The 26,388-nt window shown below is 42.8% G+C and overlaps 1 protein-coding gene across 2 annotated transcripts in view; it reads right to left on the bottom strand.

Annotated features, from left to right (window-relative positions):
- The window catches only part of AOAH (acyloxyacyl hydrolase), a 182,945-nt gene that overhangs the window by 23,252 nt on the left and 133,305 nt on the right, over positions 1–26,388 (bottom strand). For both annotated transcript variants that reach the window (XM_061414123.1, XM_061414124.1), the window contains exons 14-18: positions 16,701–16,737; positions 15,866–15,940; positions 7,041–7,213; positions 1,226–1,284; positions 1,082–1,141 (exon numbers count right to left, since the gene is read on the bottom strand). In XM_061414123.1, the coding sequence (XP_061270107.1) occupies positions 1,082–1,141; positions 1,226–1,284; positions 7,041–7,213; positions 15,866–15,940; positions 16,701–16,737 (404 nt within the window). The remainder of the gene's footprint in view (positions 1–1,081; positions 1,142–1,225; positions 1,285–7,040; positions 7,214–15,865; positions 15,941–16,700; positions 16,738–26,388) is intronic.

Here is a 26,388-nt window from a genome sequence, read left to right as displayed (position 1 = left end):
ACTGTTAAAATTCATTAGGAACCAAATCAGTGCAAATTAAAGTAATAAGATACCATTTTCTCCCCATGGTATTGTCAAGGAAAAGATGAACAATCGTGATAATAAAGAGTATTGCCATGGGATATGTGATTGAGAATGTCAATTTGTTTAACCTTTCTAGAGAACGGTTTGGTGATATGGATCAGATCTGGTGTACTCTTTGACCTAATAATTTTCTAGGAATTTATCTTAAGAAAATAGACATGCCACACAAAGACATACATTTTTATATATAAAAAGGTTCATCACAATGCTATATATCATAGTGGAAAATTAGAAACAACTCATATGTCCAACACCAAGGGATGATATAAACCATGATATATTCATGCATCTGTATTCTAAAATGATTACAAAATAACGATGTAGAGGAATAATTATGAACATTAGAAGGTATAAAACAATACATGTGTTCTGATACTATGCAGGCAAAGTCCCCAAAATATGAAAGTAATACTGGAAAGACATACATATTAATTTTGGGTGGTGAGATTTTGAGTGATTTTTGTTAATGTTTTTTGTATTGTTTTACATTCCAAAGTTTTAAAAAATTGAAACATATTTCCCTTGTAAAAACTTTTAAATAAATTCCTTACAAAGAGATTATTTACCATCTGTGAAAGAAATGTGGGAACCTTTTTCAGAGAAGAAAGGAAGGCTCTGGGGCATCTGGTCCTCCCTTGCCTTGGGAGACTTCCAGCTCTGTGTCTACCTAACCTTGCTCACTTCTCTGATTCTACAAATATGTCTAGGACAAGCTTTCACAGACATCTCTGTGTGTGCGTACATGCGTGATGTGCATCCAAGAGAGGCACACAAAGAGAAACTGGCAAGATGACAGGCTCAGGGAGGCAGAGTGGGGAGACAGGGCACCCCACAGTCTCTTGGCTCCTCAAGCATCCAAGAGTTTGAATTTGTTTTTTTTAATTCACCACCTTGGAGGACATTGCCCTGCCAAAACCCCATCCCCAGTGAAAGTCCTGCAGCAAACACAGGGAGAGAATGCTCAAAGATGGGATCAAAGGACCCACAACAGCCCTACCTCTGAAGTGAGAGTCCGCAGCGTCTTGTTGGAAGACATCCAGCCGTGGCAGGGGCTGACCTGAGAGCAGGAAAACACTTTGAATACAGAAGAATGGTGCGAGTCGTGGGAACATGACCTTGGAAGCAGTCAGTGTGAGCTCACCTGGAGACAGTTGAGGAAGGAGTAGAAGTGCGCGTAGGTCACGTCCTTGTTGAGCTGGCCTGGAAAACAGAGGGATCTGGCCTGTGGCACGCACTCAGAGATACAGCAGCCAACGAGGGACCCTGATGGGTGATCCTGCCTCCCTTGAAGGAGGCTGGGGTCCCCAGGGATCTTCCCGGGTTTTGCACTTGGTATTGCTCTTGAGGAAGCCTAGGTTTTCCTTCTTTCTGAGCTCCCTAGACATTGAGACCCAGAGTTGGGGAGAAGCCCTAAGGAGTTCACTCCCATCTTGAGCTCTTGTCATGGGCTAGGGCAGGACTCCAGGGAGAGGGATACAGGGCACCATATGGACCAGAACACCACTAATGAAGGACTTGGCAGAGCAGCGGGTTTCTCCCGGCAATGGTATCAAACATGGGGCCCAGGGAGCATGCAAGGTGTAGTTGACCAAATCCTCCTTTTGTGTCTATGAAACACTGAAGTCTGACCCAATTAAATAAATATTCCAATTATGACAGGACAATCGAGTGTCTGAAGGTCTGATCATGCTCTATTTTATAGTTTGGTGAACTGAAGGTTTCCGCAAGTGCTTGGGCAGCCATCGAATGGGAGCAGCTAATGTTATACCCCTTCACGGCCCACAAGTTCTCTTACATGAGCCCTCATTCATAGATAGGCTCTATTTTTGGTGCTTTTGGCGCAAGTTAAAGAAGTACATAAGAATAAAGTGATAAGCACCAAATGCAAGCTCATGCAGAGTCTTTCCAAATATCACCTCTAGATCCAGAATCTGGGGGCATAATTTATTTTCTCTTCACACCTCCCACCCCTGGCCCTTCCACCATATCCCCTGCTCCCCACCTGCTCCCTCCCCTACTTCACCCCAGAGGCAATTCAACTTTCATGCTGCAGCTGGGACACAAAATCCAGGCTCTCCCGCATTTCAGGGGTGAATGACTGATGTCCTATCCATTAACACTTCTCTCACGCCCGAAAAAATAAAGGAAAATAATAGGGCCTATCTCGGAGCGAAGAGAAAGATTGAAGGTGATAGAACACAGTCTTATTTTTCACTTATACCTCAGATCAGTTAGACTGAAAGATAGATTCAATTTTCTTGTCGTAGGGGAAAAATATATTATGTCTCTGTGTGGGTGAGTGAATCCCAGGACTGGAAAACTGCAGGCTTATTATCGCCATTAAAGTCACAGTGACATGCGGGGCCTTCTCTGTGCTCTGAAGGTGTCTGCGTTTTCACATTTTAGATGAATCCCAAGCCACTGGTTCTTGTCTTCACTTTTATTTTATGGACTCCACATGGAGCTCTCAGCTCCCATCTTTCTCCAAGATCCCGCTCTCCGTCACTGAGTCTGCTTTCCCTGTGTGTGTGTGTGTGTCTGTGTGTGTGCGTGCGTGTGTGTGTGCATGTACTTTTGCAATTTGCCTCTTTTCTGCGTGTGTCCCTGCCTGTCTCAGCCTAGCCCAGCTGCAATGACTGACACCTCCAACCTGCATTGCCACCCTTAACTCTCCACTGCCGGGAGGCCTTGGCTCTTGCTGACCCAGCCCCTGAGTGCCAGCCTTTCCTCTGCCATCTTGTTTCTTTGTTGGTACTGGGGCCATGTAACAAACCTTAGAGAGCTTGGCTGGGGCCCTGACAGCCTGCTTGGCCCTGACTCTTACCCAGTGGCCTCTCTCTGTCTTTCCCCTGCCCAGTGGCTGAAGTCTCTTCAACCTGCCGGAAGTGGCACCTCATGCCTGATCACAAGAAACATTTCTACACCATCTTCCTCCTCTGAAAGACTGGACTTCACTGATATCCACAGGGACTGGAGTTTATCCTGCTCCTGGATGCTGGAGAAGTCATCTGCTGTCTCCCCTGTGGGGGCTAAGCCGATCCATAGTCTTTCTGCGTCCCAGCTTACTCCCCTCTTCTTGCTATGCTACTGCCGAGGTCCCAGCAAACGTTAGGATGAGACTACAAGGCATATCCTCCTTCTGGATCATCTCCTAGTCCCTTTTCCTTCCCCTCTATCTCCTGGCTATTCTGGTTCTGTGTCTAATTGGATCAGGTTGATGGAGAGGAAGTTCTTAGGTGAGTAGGTAGGTCTGTGGATGGGATAAGGGCATATTAACTGTAGTTAGAAGATAAATAGGAGAGATGTAATGGGTTGGTTTCCCTTCTCTCTGGTATTTCTGCCTATTAAAGGTTAGGGTGTCTGGGTCTGGTCTAAGATCTTTGGATCTTCGTTCCCACAAGACAGGAACCAGCAGTGAAGCAGGTTAATGCTGGGTCAGTCTCAGGGCTTGGTTGCTTTGCCCAGGTTAGGGTGAATCTCATCTTAATCAATAGACAAACACCTGAGTCTGGTTCCCGGGTCATAGTGCTCCAAAGATTGGAGGTGGAGCAGAAACAGAATGGAGACAATGCGAAGGCAGCAGCCCCCTACTCAACCGTGTCGTCTTACGTGAGTTAGGAGCCTGCCAGAGGAGGAATGAGGATGCTGGGTAAATCCCACCTCCTTCCCCAGTCTGTCTAGGAAGGACCCTGATGCTTCTTGAGGAATTCAACACTTATTTCCCATGGCAACCAGACAGCAGGGATAATTTAAGATATGAATAATAACTGAAAAACATTAGACATTTTAGGTGGTTTCAACTTTCTCCCTAATTGGATCCCCCTCCCCCACCCCAATGCACCAAACTAGGGTTGTTTATATAGAACACACTTGTTCCACCTTTTGCTTTAGTGCTGTGAAATGCTAGTCTAGATCAGCGGCTGGAGGGAGGCTGTTTGAGGATAAGACAAAGCCTAGGGCTGGGTTTCTCAGCCTTGGTACTGTTGACAGTCATGGTTGTGGAGGGGCTGTCCTGTGCACTGTAGGATGTTTAGGAACATCCTTGGATTCTAACCCTTGGATGCCAGTAGCACCCTGTATCTCCAAGTGTGATATGGTGGGGTTGGGTGGGTAGTCCCTGGATGAGAACCACTGGCTGAGAGAATCCTCCAAGTGATTGAGTTCCTGATCAATCACCTTTTTCCTCTCCTTGCTCTCTTCCAAATTATGTAGAGTCATTTGTAAATACTATGGTTGAGTCAAGGGAATTGCATGGCATATCTGAAAAAACTTATGTATGCAGTCTAACTTCAGTTCATGGAAAAGGAATGGGATTTGAAGTCAGAAAACCCAAAGTCAAGTCCCTAGTGGTGTGAGAGAGTAAATTGGGAGCATATTTCCCCTGCCTCCAAGTTCCCTTCTCTAAGCATTTCTTAGTGTGGGTGAAATCTAGGAATCTGAAAACATCTGTTGTGCCATGCTTAGTCACTCAATCATGTTCGACTCTTTGGAACCCAGTGGACTGTAGCCTACCAGCCTCCTCTATCCATGGGGATTCTCCAGGTAAGACTACTAGAGTGGCTTGCCATGCCGTCCTCCAGGGGATCTTCCGAACCCAGGGATCAAACCCAGGTCTCCTGCATTGCAGGCGAATTCTTTACCATCTGTGCCACCATGGAATCTGAAAATATCTGTTAGGGGAACTGAAATTTTCATCCCCAATGGCTCAAAGAGATATTCTCAGCCCAAGTGGTTGTCCTTCACATGTCCAGGGCAGCCCAGAATGGAGTAAAGTTCACTGTGTAATCACACAATCATTTCTTCAGGGTGTGGTCAAAGCCATGTGAACAGGTGGAACATGCTTTCCTTATGAAAGGCTAAACTATGTTTTCTTAGACAACAATAACATTCATAGTATATTTCATAACTGAAGAAGAAAATTACTTTAGTCCGTTGGTAGGGAGTGTGGTATGTGGACATCTCCTATCGTCCCCCAGTAAGGGGAACTCAGTGAAGGGATCAGAGCCCTTTGAGAGCTGGTTAGAGAGTCTCTGCTCTTTTCTTGTGTGGGGAAGGGTGGAACTTGCTGAGGGAGGTAGTAGGGAGGTTAGATTAAACAGGAACTGCAGGAAGAAGCAATGGCAAGCCACTCCAGTACTCTTGCCTAGAAAATCCCATGGATGGAGGAGCCTGGTAGGCTGCAGTCCATGGGGTCTCAAAGAGTCTGACTCGACTGAGCGACTTCACTTTCACTTTTCACTTTCACACAATGGAGAACGCAATGGCAACCCACTCCAGTGTTCTTGCCTGGAGAATCCCAGGGACAGGGGAGCCTGGTGGGCTGCCATGCATGGGGTTGCACAGAGTCGGACACGACTGAAGCAACTTAGCAGCAGCAGCAGGAAGAGGACATGAGAGGACTGAAAAGACACAGGGATGTTACGGATGCAAGGGAAAGCTCTCGCCTCCACCCACTATGGAGGACACAAAGGAAGGAGTTTCGGGTCACCCCCCTCTGAATTGCTCACCTGACTCACAAGAAACTGCTTGTACCTCCAGGGTTGGTCTAAGGAGGCAGACCTGGCAATACCAGGGCAGGGACAGTCTCTTTCCATGAGAGACTGGCACAGGTGCTGTGGATATGGGGCTGAGATGATGGTCCCCAGGCCTCTCCCTGTAGATGCCTCTCTGAGAGGCCTGAGGCCAGCGCTTCCCATCTGCCCTTTGTTTAATTTTCTCTAGTAACACTCAGCCTTCTCTGACTTTTGGAATCTTTATCCCACTGTAACCTAAGCCTATGCTGGCTGAGATTTTTGACTATAATGTTCACTGATGGTTACACAGTGTCTTGAACAGCACATAGCATACAATGAGTATTTTTTGAAAGGACATTCTTCCCTGAAACACAGAAAAAGAACCCTGCTACACCCAGGTTACATATACAATAAGCTGTGCAACATTTGGCAAGCTACCCAACCTTTCTGAGCCTTAGTTTTTTTCATCAATCAAGTGGAATGAACAGAAACATTTATCCTACAGAATTGTTTTAAGGATCAGTAATGGCAGCTCTTCCCAAGGTGAATTACTACTACTTGCCCAATCTTTGTAAAGCAGCATCTGGAATGCTACACATGCTATCAGAAATTTCCTGGAACTTTAAAGCATTTCAGGGCCAAGAACTCCAAGAATGTAGAAGCAGGAACCAAAGCTTCTGGAGGACTGTGTTCTGTAGAACTCCCAACTGGTCACTAGAGTGCACAGAAAGTAAAAGTGAAAGTCGCTCAGTTGTGTCTGACTCTTTGTGACCCCACGGACTATACAGCCCATGGAATTCTCCAGGCCAGAATACTGGAGTGGGTAGCCTCTCCCTTCTCCAGGGGATCTTCCCAACCCAGGGATTGAACCCAGGTCTCCCACATTGCAGGCAGATTCTTTACCAGCTGAACCATCAGGGAATCACAAGAACACTGGAATGGGTAGCCTGTCCTTTATCCAGCAGATCTTCCTCACCCAGGAATTGAACCAGGGTCTCCTGCATTGCAGGCGGATTCTTTGTCAGCTGAGCTACCAGGGAAGATTCAGGGTGCACAGAAGCCATTAGAATTCCGGCCACCAGGGGCCGCTCACCACTGAGGTCTGGAGAAATCCTTCCCTTGGACTTATTTGTCCCCTTTCTGTCTCTTGTTTGGACTTCGTTGGCTTGTTCTGTGTTCTGTATCTCACCTTCAGCGAAGGAGTTTCCTTATTTAAACTCGTACCTTTCAATTTGTCCAAATTCTTTACTAACTGTGTCTGCCCTGTCTGACTTTGATATGGTTCTGGCCACCTTTGGATACTGACCTTTAGATCCTATACCTGGGTACTCTCTCCTTGATTGGTTCTGGTGACATTTAAGGTGTATTCTTATATAGTTGAGCTACATGTATTTGAACTATGAATACACTGACATTGTTAAAGAGTAAAAGAATCTCTGATACCAAGAGGATGATATCTGTCATGCAAATGATCCCAGAGAAATCTTCCATCTGGTAAGCCATATAAAATAACATGACTGTCATTTGGCAGGTGGGAATCTAGATACTGCAGAGTCTGCATGACCTTGGAGTACAATTTCTCAGGAGTGGTCATTTCTGGGAGAGGATCAATATTCCTGTTGGCAAAAGAAACAGAAAACATTTTAGTAGGTTATAAGGATAAATGCATGCAAATACACTTCCCTGCCCATGACACACACACACTCTCTCTCTCACACACACTGATTATTTATTTGCAAAATATTTCTGACTTTAGGACTCTCTTGTGATTAGGAGGGCCACTGACAGGTCTGGCCTACGAGTTGTGAGCAGCAATGGCATTTGTCATGTTTGGTTGTATGAGAGCCAACATACATCTGTGTCTCTTTTGGGTATCTTGGATACCCTTTCTCTTTGCCATGGGCCTGAACAATGTTCTAGAAGGCAGCTGCTCCACCAATGAGTACCGGAACAGGGCTCCATGGTGATCCTTGATGGACAATGTAGTGTGAGTGAGTAAATATTTATTGTGTTATGCTATTAAGATTTTAGGGGCTGTTTGTTCCTGCACTATAATGTCACTGATCCTGACTATTGCACACAGTTAATGGAATCAAAGAAGTCTGGTACTGCTTATTATTTGTTTGGCGCTTTGAGATCTGCAACTTGGCCTTTGAAATTTTTCATATATATCATAGTCAGGGAAACAGACTTTCACTGCAAAATGAAGTGACATTATGTGTCCACACTACATCCTTCCTTTCTGCACTAAATGTGAACTTTCATGAATTTCCTGATAGACTGCTATTCCAGACTGTACCCCTGCAACAATATCTGTCAGCAGACAATTCAAATTTTCATCACTGCCTTTCTCTATGTGGTAGTGCTTGTGCTCTATAGAGGATATTTAAAATTTAAAATTTTATTTTTATCTTTTTGTTCCATAAAAGTTAGTGAAAACAGAAAATGAAAGTATTGAAAGTAGTTATAAGAGCATGGTCCTAAAATCAAAGAATTTAAGACAAACATGTAAATCATAAGTGAATTAAAAGTAGCAAATCTGTATAATAGGCTCCACAGAATGAAGTAAGCCAGAAAGAAAAACACCAATACAGTATACTAACACATATATATGGAATTTAGAAAGATGGTAATGACAACCCTGTATGCGAGACAGCAAAAGAGACACAGATGTATAGAACAGTCTTTTGGACTCTGTGGGAGAGGGAGGGGGGGATGATTTGGGAGAATGGCATTAAAACATGTATAATATCATATAAGAAACAAATTGTCAGTCCAGGTTGGATGCAGGACACAGGAAGCTTGGGGCTGGTGCACTGGGATGACCCAGAGGGATGGTATGGGGAGGGAGGTTGGAGGGGGGTTCAGGATGGGGAACATGTGTACACCCGTGGTGGATGCATGTTGATGTATGGCAAAACCAATATAATATTGTAAAGTAAAAAAAAAAAAATAATAAAATTAAAAATAAATAAATAAATAAATAAACAACAACAAGAAAAAATAAAAGTAGCAAATCTTTAGCTTCAATGAGACATTTTTTAATTTAAGCTGGTTGATTTATTTTCATTTGTCTTGGAAAAGAGCAAAGAACAAAGATAAGAAATGTAAAAAATACTAGAAATAAATCATTGAAAATTTCATTTAAATCTCCCTTCTTTTCTTTGTTTCTATCTTTTTTTCTTGTTATGTTTAAAAGGCAAGGTACAAATAGGGATTCTAGAACATTTTTTGGATTTAATATCTAAGCCTACTATTATTTTTGCACAACTGATTTTTGTACAAGCCCTAAGTACACATCAAATTTGACTTAAGATACTAACCTGCATTAACCTGGGAGAGAAAATAGAATTTTCTGATTTTCATCTACTCTTTAGGCTTTAAACTGCCTGTTGTTAATCTAAATGGAATCATGTTCTCTAAGTTCTTAAAATTTCAGATTTACCTAATGATCCTGTCTATGGATTGAATAGCATCCCTCAGACTGTGACCTTATTTGAAAACAGGGTCTCTGCAGATATAATCAGTTGATATGAGATCATACTGGATTGGGATGAGCCTTAAATACAATCATTAGGGTCTTTTTAAGAAGAGGAGAGACGCACGTGTAGGGAAGAAAGCCATGTGATGCTGGAAGTGGAGACTGGAGTGAGGCTGCCACAAGCCAAGGAATGTTGAGGATTGCAGGGAGCCACCAGAAGGATGAAAAGACAAAGAAGGATTTTCCATAGACACTTCAAAAGGAACCTAGCCCTTCCCACACCTTGATTTTGGACTTTTAGCTTCCAGCGCTGTGAGAGAATGTTTCCTTTGTTTGAAGTTACCCAGGTTGAAGTATTTTCTCACTGCCACCCTTGGGCGTTAAATGCAGATTCTAAGCCAGAAAAAGTAAGTTCATGACTCACAGGTTGGACCAGACATAAGAGACATGGGAAGAGGGAATAGAAAGAAGTCCCGGGGGTATTCATTATTGTCACTTTTAAGGGACCTGCTCCTAAATGGATATCGGTGTTGTCATTTTGGAAGGAATTTTTCAAAATGTATCAAAATTTGAAGTTGGCTTAACTATTAACCTTGATTGACATTTCTCTTTTGGGAAATTGTCCTTTAATAATGTTTGCACAAATGTGCAAAAATGTACATACAAATATTGCAGCATTTCTTGGAATAGAATTAAATTGGAATAACTAAAAAGCCTGGCTACCTAAATTATAGTACACCCATGCAGCCATTCAAAGGAATGAAGTATCTAGATAAAGGTGATTGTTGCATATGGCACAACATTCTGAATGTACTCAATGCTACTGAATCATTCACTTTAAAATGGTTAATTTTACAATATGTGAATTTCATCTCAATAAAACAAAAATTTTTAAAAGAATAATCTAAATGTATTAACATGGGAAAGACTGATGAAAAGTATTGTTGATCAAAAAGAACAAATTGCAGAGCACTAAGCATAATAATATTTAATTTCAATGAATATTAATCAGCCTGTAAGTTAGAATTTGAATAGAAAAAAATCTGGAGGCAAATACAGGAAGCTGTCTCTATTGGTTAGCTCAGAGCAGGCTTGTGCGGGCTGGTAGGGAGTGACTCTGGCATAACTCTCCCTTCCTAAATCCTGTATTATTTGAACTTCTTACAACAGATGTTATTTTGTGATCAGAGAAACAATCCAAATGAAAGGGGTCCTTGTATCATTTTATTCTTTCTAAAATAAGAAAGAAAACTGAGTTTTAATGGGAGGGGCAGAAAACATTGTCATCTTATGCCATTTCCGCTCTATTTATTTCACTTGGCCAAATAGACCTTTCGCACTGTTGCTATCCCGAGGGTGACAGACTGAGCATGCGTGTGAGGGTCACATGGGCCAGTTGTGACAAGCGTCATGTCCCCATCCAGAGGAAAAGGTGGAGCAAGCCTGATGTTTGGGGCGTTTGTTGCAGTCGGTGTATATGCTTCTACACTAGGTAATGAGTTCCTTGGACTTTGTGATAGAGATAGGAGGAAAGGGAAAAAGATGCCCATTTTACAAAACCCCAGCATGTAGAATAAAATTCTATATTTATGGTTTTTATTACTTTGGGAAAAATTATATGGTTTTATGAGCAAAAAGGCTCTGTAACCTACCAAAAAAAAGTACTCAGAAGAATTTGAGAATAGGTTGCCTACCTACTAGAGGTAAAAGACTGGTAAGGCTTGATTTGCAGATGTCCAAAAGCACTAGAAGGACCCCAGTGTGTGGAGGGGATTCGGGCTGCCCCGTGGGCTTGTTCAGACCAGGAGAATCCACCCAGAGTAACCAGGGTTTACCTTCACTGTGTGTTTGGAGTGCAACAGCAGGGGTTAAACAAAGCAAGTTGGGGTCTGTGTCCTGTCTTCTGTCAGTGGTAAAGCTAGCATGCACACCTGTTAACTTTTGCCTTGGCATCTCAGGTTTTGTTTTTTCTGCTGATACAACAGCAGTATGGCACAGAGCAGTTATGCTGAGTAAGCCTCTCCAACCACCTAAAAGCGAGATGAGTTAAGAGGGAGGAAAGTCTCCCAAACTCCCTCTTTAATGATTCTTTTTTGGTCAGAGACACAACCCTGATGATAAAGAATCTCAGCTAATTTGCATTTATGAAAGGGCACTTCACAAAATAAGAAAGCTTAACCAAAATGGCTTGAAGTCAGAATAGAAGCCATGATGCTTCTGCTGGAACAGTCTCCAGTCATCTTTGCTACATCACGTACACCTAGATAATTTACATGTGTGCATTGCTAGGTATACCCTGTCATGAGCATAGCAAGCTCGGGCAAGTTCAGAAGGGTCTGAGTGGCAGATGGTGGGTCACTTCTTCTGGATGCCATACAAGGTCCCTGTGACTCTGTATCTGAAAAATTATCAATGCCACTTTTATCTGTGTACTCTTTTACTCATTGGAAAAGACTCTGATGCTGGGAGGGATTGGAGGCAGGAGGAGAAGGGGACAACAGAGGATGAGATGGCTGGATGGCATCACTGACTCGATGGATGTGAGTCTGAGTGAACTCCGGGAGTTGGTGATGGACAGGGAGGCCTGGTGTGCTGCAATTCATGGGGTTGGGAAGAGTCGGACATGACTGAGCGACTGAACTGAGCTGAGTACTAGCATTTTAGTGATCAAAGAGTTCCAGTGGTTTGGGAAACACCTCCCAGGCCTTGTGGGCATGCTAAGTCACTTTAGCCGTGTCCCACTCTTTGCGACCCTATGGCCTGTAGCCCACCAGACTCCTCTGTCCATGGGATTCTCTAGGCAAGAATACTGGAGTGGGTTGCCATGCTCTCCTCCAGGGGATCTTCCCAACCCAGGAATCAAACTAGCATCTCAGGTCTCCTACATCGGCAGGCGGATTCTTTACCACTAGCGCCACCTGTTGTCAAAGGCTGCCTGGGCTGAGCTGAAACTAAACTTCCCCAGGATGCTCTGGAGCCCATGTCAGATCCACTTTGCCATCCTGGGTTTGCCTGCCACCGTGGTGTTTGCATCCTTCTTCACCCACTGGTGAGCTCACACGAGTCACTCGTGGAGAGGTGAGGGGTTGCGGGGACAGAGCTTAGGGGAGAAGTATGAAAACCAGATTGAGAGACATGATGCTCATGCCAAGAAAATTACGAAAGACAAAATGGTGCCCAGCACATGCTCTCACATGTCAGGACCACAGGGCTGGGCTTGGAACAGACGATGAGCCTTGCCTTTGGGGTGGCTCAGACTCTGTCCTCATCCTAATGAATTGTGCCCGATCATGCAAAATAAGCCTCATGACTTGGATGCAGGGCCAGCCAACATCATTTCATTAGCCTGGCAGGTGTTTCAGCCAGATTGCACCTGGTTGGTGGCAGGTGTGCCCCTTCTCGAGGAAGAAGGCAAACAGACTCTGCAGAAAACATTGCCCAGAATCAGAGCAAGAGCCCAGAGACTTGTTGTGGTTGAGTGTTCAGATTTCACCCACAGCTAGTTTTGTGCTTTTGAAACATCCAGGTAAGAGAGTGCTTCCCAGGTGGTGCTAGTGATGAAGAATCTACGTGCCAATACAGGGGATGCCAGAGACACAGTTTCAGTCCCTGGGTCAGGAAGATACCTGCAGTAGGGAGTGGCAACCTGCTCCAGTATTCTTGCCTGGAAAATTGAGGCAGCCGTTTTCTCCAGGCCCGCCAGTTGTAACCACATTATTGACTTCCCACCCCAACTCTTTGAAAAGGCCTCTTGACATAGACGGGGAATGGGGTGGGGACTCACTGGGCCCGCATTACCTGATGCATAGAGGTCCTGGGGCCCTTAAAAGAGTATGTGGTCTGGAACATCCTGGCTGGTTGAGAAACTCCTTGGCCACCCACACTGCCACTGAGGAGGCTGGGAGAGAAAATGCCTCTGAGCAGGAGTTCTGTCCCTTCCCTTCTCTATTGGTTTTCTACCCTTGATTGGATGGAATGGATTGTTTTCTGGCAGCTGAACTCCTTGGAGTCTGTTATCTATCAGCACCTTGGCTGCTTCCTCTTAATGCAGTGCTGACCAGCTGTCCTGGATGACATCTGAAACAACGGCACTGCAGAAAAATGCTTTGCAGCTGGCGACACAGATGACCTCTGTAGGTGGCCTTGGCTCTCTCCATTAGGTAAAAGATATTTAGTTTATAATTTCTAGGTCCACTCTAAAAAATGGAATTAGATCCATTTCTGTGGCTAGTATTATGTGCTTATATATATGTATATGTATATCTATCTCTCTCTATATATATATATATTTATCACATTTCCAGTAATTATGATATTCTTTTCAGGGATGTCGTGTTGGGATATTGGGGAAGGTTTGTGGTCACCCTTTATGAACTGAGGCTCTTGAGGCCACTCTCATTTCTCAGCACTCCTATTGCTACCCAAGCCTCTGCTGCTGTGGTTCACTCATACTTGCCCTATTTCCAGGAATTTTTTCTGTATCACTCATATTCTGCAGTTTTTGAAAGCAATGATAGCAAAAGCCCAAGTAAGCTGGGTTAGTTTAAGCCAAATCAAGTAGAGTTACAATGACAAAGCTAAATTTGTCTATTTTACTTTTTTTTCTTGAATTCCTGATGCTAAAAGCTATTTTCCAATCCTGACCTTCATTCATTTAACAAGTACTTATTACCTACAAGAGTTTAAAGAATAGAGAAAGAAGCAGAGAACTATCATCATCATTAAAAAAAAAAAGAAAAGAAAAAAGTCAAGCAAATATCCTAAAAGGTTTTTCAGGACGAACTTATTATGCAATGTGTTGCTGGCTTGAGCTTTTTATGAAATCACTTTGCTCATTTGGGGTAATCTCCTCCACCTTGATGTTCTGGCAGATGGGAGGTATAGTTGCCATCTGTCTTTATTTTTCTAACCCCTCCACAGGACGTTGCAAAATGGGCACCGTGGGGACACCCCACACAGCCAACTCTATTCTTTCACCCAAATGCTTGCTGTTTATTTGCCCAGACCCCCCGGGGGGAAGAAGGCTGGCGCAGGTCTCTGGCTGATGTCTACCTGCCCTTTAGCTCCTTGGAAAAGGAAGAGCAGGGCCAGGCTGGAGGGACCTCTGCATGTGCAGCTTCTGCTGAAAACATGCAGTTTCAGGGATTTGGGGCTTTTGCACTAGAAGTCTTTCTGCAGGTGTTTTTTTACTCAGTATAACCGGCTTGTTCTCTGTCCCCTCCCGGGGGATAGGATCCAGAGATTGGAGGGGCACTGGCTGATCTGACCATAGGTTTTTTCTGTTCTTTGATGGGACTGGGGGCTGAAGCTCATTGCTTTACCTTTCATAAGCTCTTTGAGGTCAGGGATGGTGGCCTCTTTGCCAGTGTATCCTAGAGCCAGGCACAGAGCGTGGCACATGGTAAGTGGTCAATACATACTTTTAAAAGCATGTGCATAAAAGAAAGCAAATGAGACAAGTATGGACTGTAGAAAGAACACAGAATTTAGCCAGAGAACCTTGCTGGGCTCTCATCTTTGCTTCTCACTAACTATGGAAGTAAGTTTCTTAATAACCTTGCTGAAACGGTTTCCTCATTTGTAAAATGGAGCAATAGCACTTGCCTTTTAGGGCTGCTGTGGGGATGAGATGATACAGAGAGTGGTGTGGCTCTTGGCTCATGGAAGGTTTTGGGGGTGTTTGCTATTTACTGGAGACTACCAAGTGGCTCATCACAGAGCTAACTTGGGTCCCCAGAATGTAGCCTTGGCAGACTTGGGATTCTGGGGAGAGTGGTAAACCAGCCTAGGGGCTGCCAAGGCAGGGCACATGAGTATCTCTGGGTTGCAGAATGGAATCTCCTGCCCTGAACTCACTTCACTGATTAGGCCTCCACCTCCTTCATCATAAGAGTTCTGAGGCTCTCATGGAGGTTTCCATGAGGGCAAACACAATTTCATAATATTCAACCATGTTTTTAGCACAAGCTTAAAAAGCTCTTGGTGAGTGAAGTACAGAAAAGCAGAAGGTGGGCAGTGAGCAGGGTGGCCTGCTTTTAGTACCCCTTGGGTTGGAGTCCAGCTCTGCCATCCGTCACTAATTGGACAAGTCATGCCCCCTCTCTTGGCTTTGCTTTTCTGTTTTCCAAAATGATGGGTGGGTGGCTACTGGGGAGTTGTTTTAGATCTGATCTCACCTTTTTTTTTTTCTTTTTGGCCATGATCACAGGACAGATGGCATTCACATGTGCGGCATATTCTTAGGGGTATGCACAGACTTTGAGAAGCCTTCCAAAATGTTGTGGGGGAACGAAGGCATTCAACATTTTGAAATCACTACTGATATTAGCAGTTTAGCAAAACCACTTTCTTACTATGGGCCATGGGCACAGATAGGATTGGCTGTGAATCATGTGTAGGTTTCTTTGCAAAGCTCTAAGTCTGTGCTATCTCAACCACACGAGTAAGTAAATCAGAAGATGAGTGAAGAAGCTGTTCTTGTGGGATAGCTGTGATTTTGCTTTATTTTATTTCAAAAGTCACGCTTCTCAGTCTTGGATTTTTGGCTAGCAGCAGCATATTTCTTGTGATGTAATTCAGAGTTGATCATGACACACCCATTTGTTGTGAAGCAGAGCAAAGAATTAATGGGATCAGATATTTTTCAGAGGGTCTTTCAGCTTTACAGGTTGATTCTATTGAGTCGACATGTGTCCAGAACTTGTTAAGATAGGGAAGCAGGCTACTATAATGGAGTGGAGATGAGGGGAAACTCAAAGAACCTTCCAAACATTTTTTAGTAACTCACCCACTGCAGACATCATTTCCAATCATGGCATATATGACAATGGCTGGATAATCCAACAGCTGGTTCCTAGATAAACTGAGAAACCATAGATGGAAGTTGAATATCGAACACTTGGAAACCTAGCTTTGGAACCAACCAATATGAGAAAGAATCTTCAAATGGCCATCCTCTGGGTAACTTTTTGCTATTTTTCTTTCATTCTAGTGTCTCCATTCCCACTTCCCCTCTTCTCTATAATCTTTAACTCACTTCTCCATTAGGAAAAGACCACATAAATACATACCTACATTTAGAGTAGGTTGAAGTCTCCTGTAGGGGGACACGCTACCATCTTTCACAATATTTGTCATCAGTAAATCCAGATCAGTTTCCTGAGGTACTTATGTCCAGATGTGTAGGACATTATGACAGCTGTGGACATAGTCAACTTTGAAAAATCAAGGATTTCTCAAGGTTCCTATTCTGGACACCCCAGGCCTTGCTAGTGAATTTTAAGTCAAATATGAGCAAAAACTTGTTTTCTCATTCATAAAGCAGGAATAAGAAGCAGTCTTTTTTTGTCTTTTTCAGATACTTGGGCCAGACCTAAGTTTTACCCACTTTGTATACATTTTTATGACCCTTTTGAAAGTATACATGTAAATTAACCATATCCTGTGGTCACTGGCCCAAGAAGTGAAAACTTCCCAGTGTTTGGAGAGTGACTAACAAGTTATGGATGTTCAGTATAAGTGGCTACTGGATAATAACAGAGAGTTTTTTTTTTTTAATTAATTTTTCAGAATAGAAACCCAACCTAAAAATAACTTCTTATATCCCTCCCTTTTCCACTTACCTTTCTATAAATCTCTCCAGGTTTTGGGAGGATGCACCTGAATAGTTAAAATTGAGAAAATAATTAAAGTTAATAAATCCAAGTCAGCACTATTAGTATGAGAATTAGACTGATGGACGGAAATCATGGAAGAACCATTATTGTATGGTCTAAGGTCATCCAAACCATCATACTGATGAGAATGACTTCATCCTACAACTTTCTTAATGGGCCTTCTGTTTACTTGGCATTATATTAACATAATCCTAACATTTTTGGATTCATAGATTTAAAGACATTTACTGAGCGCGAATGGGTACACTTTCTAATAGATGTGAGAAAAAAGTATAAATCTATCAGCAGAGACAGAAACTATCCACAGATTAAGGAATGAGTTAGGGAATGAGAGGGACAGTAAAAAGGATTGTTCAAGAACTGCACATCTCCCTGGAAATCCCCATTTAATAGCCTGCTGGTGTTCCTGCTCACTCCTGAGGCTCCTCCTGACTGGCTGGCCTGTGCAAGAGTCAGATTGTAGAGCTGATTATTTAAGCTCCCATAGTGACACATATCGGAGAAGGCAATGGCACCCCACTCCAGTACTCTTGCCTGGAAAATCCCATGGAGAAGCCTGGTAGGCTGCAGTCCATGGAGTTGCGAAGAGTTGGACACGACTGAGTGACTTCACTTTCACTTTTCACTTTCATGCATTGGAGAAGGAAATGGCAACCCATTCCATGTTCTTGCCTGGAGAATCCCAGGGACGGGGGAGCCTGGTGGGCTGCCGTCTATGGGGATCACACAGAGTCAGACACGACTGAAGTGACTTAGCCGCAGCAGCAGTGACACATATGACTTCATTCCCCTATTCTTGATACCATCAATAATGAATCTCTTTTATGAAAATTGTATTCATTGAATGTTCTTTTTATTGTCAACACTCTGCTAAACACTTATTAATTCATTTAGGCCTTAGCACCACAGTACGAGGTAGCATCGTGTGTGTGTGTGTGTGTGTGCGTGCACGCACGCGCGTGTGCTCACATGGGCGTGTGCACTTGTCTCTTGCATCTCTTGCACTGGCAGGCAAATTCTTTACCACTGTGCCAGCTTGGAAGCCCTAGGCATAGTAGGTCTCCATTTTATAGAGGAGGAAACTGAGGCTCACTTACAGTGACTTTCCCAACGCCACGTAACTAATCATTTGGAGAGTTGCACTTCACAGTCTGTCCCTTCTGTAAGGCTGAGCTCTGGTTCCCTGTGTGACACGGCTTCTCTAGACTGAGTTCACTGTTTCAAATAAGTTCTGTTTCTTTGTCCATTGGAAGATAGTCTGCAGTGATTAGCGAGTAATCCTCAGGTGCGTGGTACAATTTAAGTGGCAAGGGAGATTTTCCTGTAACTTCTAGCCTTGGAAGCTTGGGGGGAAAGCCAGTGGGTTTCTTGTGGAAACAAATGGGCAAAAGGGCAGTGCACAGCTATTAGGAACTAACTAGCCTATGTCCCCTCTAAATTGTGTGACCATGCAGGGTAGGCCTCCTTTTCCACATACAGCTAGATACAAGCTATATGTGCAGCATTGATGTTCTCTTGACTGATTCAGGAATTATGCATAATAAATGAATATTGCTTTATTTCCCCTCTCATTGTGGTAAAATATACAACACATAAACATAACCATTTTAATCCTTTTTGAGTGTGCAATTCAGTGACATTAAATACATTTACATTGTTATGCAACGACCATCACTATCCATTTCTAGAATTTTCCCGTCATACCAAATAGAAGCAGTCTCTGATAACACCATTCTATCTTCTGTTGGTATATATTGAACTATTCTGGGTACCTCAGATAGGTGGAATCATACCTTACTCATCTTTTTGTGTTGGACTTATTTCACTTAGCATAATGTTCGCAAAGGACCTCCATTTGTAGCCTGTGTTAGAATTTCCTTACTTAAAGACTGAATAATTTTCCATTTTTACACATACCACATTTTGTTTATCCATTCATCTGTCAATGGGCATTCGAGTTGCTTCTACCATTTGGTTATTATGAATACGCTGCCTATGAACATCGGTGTGCAAGTACCTGTTTAGGTTTATTTAGATTATTGAAATCATTGGACCATATGGCAATGCTACATTTAATTTATTTTAGGAATCGTCATACACTCTTTGTTTCCTTTTTGTGGTGGGGCTTTCCTGATAGCTCAGCTGGTAAAGAATCTACCTGCAATGTGGGAGACCTGGGTTCTATCTCTGGGTTTAGGAAGATCCCCTGGAGAAGGGAAAGGCTACCCACTCCAGTATTCTGGCCTGGAGAATTCCATGGACTTTATAGTCCATAGGGTTGCAAAGAGTTGGACACCACTGAGCGACTCTCAGTTCAGGGTAGTACTAAATGTGCACACAGACATGCAAATTAAGAGCCGTCAGTTCACCTTAGCATGTAAGCATTCATTCACCCTCTCCATTCATTTGTTGAGAACCTGCCATATGCCTGACACATAGTAGGGAATTAACAGGTGAGTTAGACACAGCCTTTATACCCGAGGATTACCATCTATGGGGGCAGACACACGACTGAGCACTAGAGTAAGGTTGAGTGCAGATCCAAACCAGAAAACTCAATGTGATTTGAGCCTATTATCTCTGCTCAGAGAAGGTGCCAGGTTTTACAACACTGAGTCCTAAACATAGACTCGAAGTACTTCTGGGCGTGAGGTTGCTCCCTTTTGCTCTCAAGAGGGAAGATAAGAAGGACAGCCACTGGGAGCCTACAGTGGCTGACTCATCTCATCAGCTGGGCCCTTCATTCAGTGCCAGCTCCAGGACTCTCAACTTCCCATTTTCAGTAAGATAATAAATCAAGAGGTGTTTAATTCTCACTCTTTGATTTTTTTCTTAATGAGAAATGAAAACTCAAGCCATGAGTGGGAAAAAAAAAATAAAGGGCCAGGTCAGGGATTGTCAATAATTTCCCTCATTATCCAGAGTACAAGTGGGAACTGAGGTGCAGAGTACCCACAGAGCTTGAGGAAAATGGAAATGAAAACCTGTCATGGCATGCCATATGGAGAGCCCCTGCCTGGGCCCACATCCCCTGATCTCTCTGCTGCCAAGACAAAGATGGCAGGCCAATGGCAAAGGCTTGAGGTGGGTTTAAAAGCAGCAATCACAAACATCCACCCAAAGAGAGAGGAAGTATGCATGCTTCTTTACCCAAATGTTTATTTTTTTCTGGTGGGTGTTTGTAATAGGAGCAAAGAATTTTCTTTGCTCCAAAGTTGTTACACTTCCATGATTTCCATTTTCTTTTGGAAATCTCAGTTTTATGGGATTATGTAATGAGTTTACATAATTCCCATGTTACTTTCTCTTCTGAGCCCCCCTTTCCTGTAGTCCTGCTGCTCTTCCACCAGTCACATCATCATTTGATATCTCTCTCCCTCCCAAGCTCTATTTTCTCTCTTCTCCTGTATGTAGACTTCCTCCAGGCTGCTGATTTTGTTGCTGCTACTGCTACTACTATTACAGAAAATACTTAGTAAAGCAGTTGGAGCTGAAAGATGTGAGTAAAAGAGAAAGATAGCTCCTAGCCTGTGGAATGTGGCAAAACAAGAGCAGCATTCAAAGAACTGGAGATGCCCTTAAGAGGTCCCTACCTGGTCTCTACAGTGATAGATCAGAGAAATGGAAAAGTTCTGACTATGAAATAGGGACATTTAATTTATTTGTCAAGGTAGTCCAATGGAGAATTTACCTGTCATCAAGAAAGGAAAGAACAGTGTCCTTACTGGCCACAAGTCTGAATTTTGGCTCATCTTTTTAAAATAAGGCACTGTACATTGCAAGTAAAGAACGTTTCCCATAATGTCAGTGTTGGTTTTCCTTTCATGAGTAAATTTCAGCTTACAGTTTCACTGATGGATCAGTGTTGACTATAGCAGCAAGTGCTTCATATTCTGGACATTCAACGGTCTCTAAATAACAGTCTTCTAAATAACCTGTAATTTTTAAATTCTGTGCCTGGCCAGATACTTTTGGATTTTGTGGGAAAAGGCCAGGATGGAATGATTTGAGAAAGTAGCACTGAAACATGTATATTACCATATGTGAAATAGATGACCAGTCCAAGTTTGATACATGAAACAGGGCACTCAAAGTCAAGCCGGTACACTGGGGCAACCCAGAGGGATGGGATGGGGAGGGAAGAGGGGGGGGTGAGGGGTTCGGGACAGGGGACACATGTACACCCCTGGCTGATTTATGTCAATGTGTGGCCAAAACCATCACATTATTCTAAAGTAATTAGCTTCCAATTAAAATAAATAAAAGCAAAAGATCTAGTTCTCATATGAGAACCTGTAAAAAAGGACTGTAAGGTGCATTTTACAACCTCTGCTATACAGTTTTTTTGTCAGATAGTTCCAACATTTTGGCATTGACATCTGTTAGTTTTCTTTTCCCCTGCAAGTTGAGATTTTTCTGGTTCCTTATGTGCTGAGTAATTTTGGATTTTATCCTTGGCATCTTGGATTTTAAAAGACTCTGAGCCTTGTACTTTTGTCTTATTAGGCAATCCACTCAGGTTCAGGAGGCACGTTTTACCCAGCCTTCTGGGAGGTTATGATTTCAATGTCCATTCCCCTCTCAAAGCCTCTGTAGTGTTATTCTGATTAGTCTCAGGTCTGTGCCACTGAGAGGGACCTAGACAGAAGTCTATGTCGAAGTTGAGTTCTGAGTCTTTGGTATGCAATTAAGGATCAGATCTGTGCATGTTCAGCTCAAGATTAAGCCCAGGAGTTCATACACTACTTTATGAGGTTGCTTTCCCAAGTTCCTCACACTCTAGAAGCTCCTTGGTCCTTTCTGGTTCCTTGGGCTCCCCTCCATCGTCCTAAAGCCCCAGTTTCCACTCCCCTACTCTCATGTACACTTCTCACAGATTAACTCATTATAGGATCTTATAATAAGAGGACAGAGTGAGAAAATCAGCAATGGGGGATTTACCTTACCCTTCTGGGAGCACAGCTCTTGTCATTAGAGATGTCCCTGGTGGTGGCTCAGATGGTAAAGAATCTGCCTGCCGTGCAGGAGATGTGGGTTTGATCCCTGGGTTGGGAAGATCCTCTGGAGAAGGGAATGGCAACCCACTCCAGTATTCCTGTCTGGAGAATTCCATGGACAGAGGATCCTGTCGGGCTACAGTCCATGGGGTTGAGTTGGACACAACTGAGTGACTAACACCCCCACACCAAGAATTCTAGGCACCTCCTCACTGCTGCCCTGACACTGAGAAGAAACTCCCTTCCCACTTCTAGAGTGAAAGCTAGAGGGCTTCTTCTAACTCCATCAGTTTGTGCCACTCTTCATTTCTGGATTTTGGGAAGTATTGGGTCTAGTTTGGAAAACATCAGAGGACAACAAAATGCCAACACCACTGTTGGTTTGGCTGTACTCCTGATTCTGGTTTTCTTCTCCTGTTTACTTTCCCAGAGTCCTCCAACATCTTTTCCATAGATTCTGTCTAGGTTTTATGGCTGCATTTCTTGGGACAGACAGGGTAGAGTGTGCTTACTCCATTATACCTGGAACCAGAAACCTGAATGCGTTATAAAGAGTATAAATAGTTCATGAAAAATGTGGTGTCATACAGTGACCTAAAATAAATTTAATAATGTCATTTAACTTTAATTAAATTTTAAATAATGCAGGTTTTGCTTATAAATTTAGGAAGCATTTTGAAGAGCACAATTCGTATAATTTAGTTTAAAAAAATCAGCCATGAGAAATTTAAATTCTTTCTTTTCTCTAAAAGTGTTGCTTGTAATAAGCAGAAATATTCAAACTAATACATTGACCTCCAACTCAAAATAGTAGGTACTTAATAACTGTTTGTTGTGACAGTTTCTGATGGTGTTTCTACTACTGAAAATGCTTTCAAATTCACAAGTGTGGTTCTGAATTTCTGTGACAAACTAGATAAATGATTCCCCAAAACACGTATTTTTAGAAGAATATAATAACCTCCCCAGAGTGGCTCTAATCTACCTGCTAGTCTCAAAACTTGACATAGCTTCACAAGTATCCTTCAGCTATGCTAAACTTCTCTCTCCTTTTTCCCCAAAGATCCTTTGCCCTTGGAGCATGTATGCACTGAGTCACCATCTCCCCATGGTTTTTGGATTTCTATTTTTTTTCTGCAGGGCTCTCTGCTCAAATGTATCTTCTCTGAAGATTTCCTCTCCTCCAGGCAGAGCTAAGTGGCTCCCACCTTCAGAAGACCTCAACCTCCCTCTCTTTTAGTGTCTTTTCTAAGAACCATAATTGTTTCCATCTTGTCTCTCTCTTCTGGTTACTTATGGTCTCCTTAAAGATGGGCACTTTGTCTTGTTCACCTTTCTGTTTCTAGCACCTATTGCAACATTGGAGAGGAAACAGAGAGAGTGGTGGGGCAAAATCCAATGGAGCATGAGAGGAAGGGAAGTAAAAGAGAAGAGAAGACCAGTGGTAAAAGGCACAGCTCAAGATACTTTGAAACTGACAAAAAAATCCAGCAAGTTCATTTCAACTATCAACACAAGTAGCAGTGAACTTTCCCTATGATGGCCTTTATCTTGAGCCCTAAACCAAAGGGATTGATTGAAAAGAGACTCCTTGCCATGGACAGTTACATATAAAAGTGTAAGATATGCTTCTGAATCTGTCCTCTGCAGATGTGCTGATTCAAGAAGTACAGAATGAAAATCCTGACCTAACAGAAGAATCTCAAGCATACGCTCATCACTCTTCGTATTATAATTGTTGTCAGTTACGCTGCCCTGCTATGATGTGTTGCATGGGACAAGCAGAAGCCAGAAAGGGCTGTGTAGATAAATCCTAAGAAATAGTCCCAATGGAATCACAATATCTCCATTCTTTAATGATTCTTTGAAATTCCAGAAAGTATTAAAAATTGGAATGATGTCCTCTAATAAAAGGAGGGAAATGTATCCCTCTATATGACATATGTAACACTAAAATAGAAACTTTTGAAATCACTCTTTCAAAAGTTTCTATTATAGTTAAGTGCTGTATCTTAGAAGCATTTTTGGTCTTTGAGAGAAATAACAAGTTTTGATGCCTGCGGTCCTCCTATAGTATATCTGTGTGCATTTGCCTTTTAGATCAAGCATCTCAAAAATTGGTATTAAAATCTTTGTTTGTTGTTGTGATCACACTAGATCATAGCTCCCAAACAGAAATGTCCTAGTTGTTTTGTTATAAATAATTTCTGTTATTTCCTCTCAACATCTTGGGTTGAGACCAAATATTCCACCCAGTGGATGGGTTCATCAAATATTTACTGAGGGCCTATTTCTGTTTGGCAAAGGTGACTTCTTTGCTTCTTCCAATACTCTGTGGCTTTAAAATATTGTCTTAAAAATTTCACTTTGAAAAAAAAAATTTCACTTTGAAATGATTTCTAAAAAGTTGAAATAATTTCCATAAGTTAGAATACTAAATAAAAAGTTGCAAAAATAGAACAAAGGATTTGCACATACCCTTTCATCCAGATTCCCTAAATGTGAAATGTGAGCATATTTCATAACCATAGTGCAGTGATGGAAATCAGGAAATTCACATTGGTTCAATACTATTGTCTGCTCTACAGACCTCATTCAAATTTCACTAATTGCCCCACTGATGACCAGGGCCAGCATCCAATTCAGGATTACATGTTGTATTTACTCTCATGTTTGTCTTTTTTTTTTTTTTTTTAATGTCTGTTTCACCTGCTTTAATCTGGGCTGATTCCTCAGTCTTTCTTTGTCTTTCACAACCTTGACACGCTTGAAGGGTGCTGGCCAATTATTTTATACAATATCCTTCATTTGGGGTTTGTCTTATGTTTCTTCATGATTTAATTCAGATTATAACTAAATACTACAGTAGCAGTAGACTACAGTAGCAGTTGCTCAGTTAAAGTACAAAACCTTTTTTCTTCCAATACAGAGATTTGGGGGAGGGGCTGGGAGGGTATATAAATAATAAGCCCTTGTATATATAATTGAATTCAGCTAAGCCTGAATTAATACTTCATTTGTCGTTTTTCTCTTAATCCTTCTTTTACTTTTTTCTTGTCTCTATCCCTTTCTGAGAGGACCACTTTTGACAAAGAAAGCTGACACAGAATGCTGGGTCAAGGTATCTAATTCTGACATTCACCTGGCCTCCAAGGCAGGTATTGGTGTCCCAGCAAGTAAGATGGTGGCTTTAGAGTCTAGAATTCAAAAGCAGGACAGTATGGCCTGGTGGGGGCCTGGACAGACATGCTGGTGTGCCCAGTAGGATACAAACAGTTTTCAGCTCTAACAAGCTAATAGACCATGGACAAGTTACTTCTCCCCACTCCCTTTCACTCTGATTCTGCTCCAAGCCCTCCTCCTTGGAGAGGAGTCTACCTTAGAATTGCATCCTCACCCCATCGCTACCCAGCTTTCTCTTCTCTTCCCCACTACACCCATTCAGCCTCCCTAAGACATTATCCTGTAGATGGTCTGAATGTGAATTCCGCATGCAGCCCTGAATTTTGCCCCCCTGTTTTAGTTTCTCCAGGTCTGTCAGATTCTCTCCCATTCTACATATGGTTTAACTAAACAGACTGGTTCCAAATAGGAAAAGGAGTACGTCAAGGCTGTATATTGTCACCCTGTTTATTTAACTTATATGCAGAGTACATCATGAGAAACGCTGGACTGGAAGAAACACAAGCTGGAATCAAGATTGCCAGGAGAAATATCAATAATCTCAGATATGCAGATGACACCACCCTTATGGCAGAAAGTGAAGAGGAACTAAAAAGCCTCTTGATGAAAGTGAAAGTGGAGAGTGAAAAAGTTGGCTTAAAGCTCAACATTCAGAAAACGAAGATCATGGCATCCGGTCCCATCACTTCATGGGAAATACATGGGCAAACAGTGGAAACAGTGTCAGACTTTATTTTTCTGGGCTCCAAAATCACTACAGATGGTGACTACAGCCATGAAATTAAAAGACACCTACTCCTTGGAAGGAAAGTTATGACCAACCTAGATAGCATATTGAAAAGCAGAGACATTACTTTGCCAACAAAAGTTCGTCTAGTCAAGGCTATGGTTTTTCCTGTGGTCATGTATGGATGTGAGAGTTGGACTGTGAAGAAGGCTGAGTGCCAAAGAATTGATGCTTTTGAACTGTGGTGTTAGAGAAGACTCTTGAGAGTCCCTTGGACTGCAAGGAGATCCAACCAGTCCATTCTGAAGGAGATCAGCCCTGGGATTTCTTTGGAGGGAATGATGCTAAAGCTGAAACTCCAGTACTTTGTCCACCTCATGTGAAGAGTTGACTCATTGGAAAAGACTCTGATGGTGGGAGGGATTGGGGGCAAGAGGAGAAGGGGACAACAGAAGATGAGATGGCTGGATAGCATCACTGACTCAATGGACGTGAGTCTCAGTGAACTTCGGGAGTTGGTAATGGACAGGGAGGCCTGGCGTGCTGTGATTCATGGGGTCGCAAAGAGTTGGACATGACTGAGCGACTGATCTGATCTGATCTGATCTGAAACAGGGGAACCATCAAGATGAATTCTTTTTTTTTTTGGAGGTGTGGGGGCTGGGTGCTGGGTAAAGAAGCCAAGAAGTTCAAGATTGAATCTGGTTCGTGGGAAGGGGCTTGAGGT

Source organism: Bos javanicus, chromosome 4, assembly GCF_032452875.1.
Source record: "Bos javanicus breed banteng chromosome 4, ARS-OSU_banteng_1.0, whole genome shotgun sequence".
NCBI lineage: Eukaryota > Metazoa > Chordata > Mammalia > Artiodactyla > Bovidae > Bos > Bos javanicus.
The sequence above is the reverse complement of the archived record's forward strand: the minus strand, read 5'-3'. Positions and strand labels throughout refer to the sequence as shown.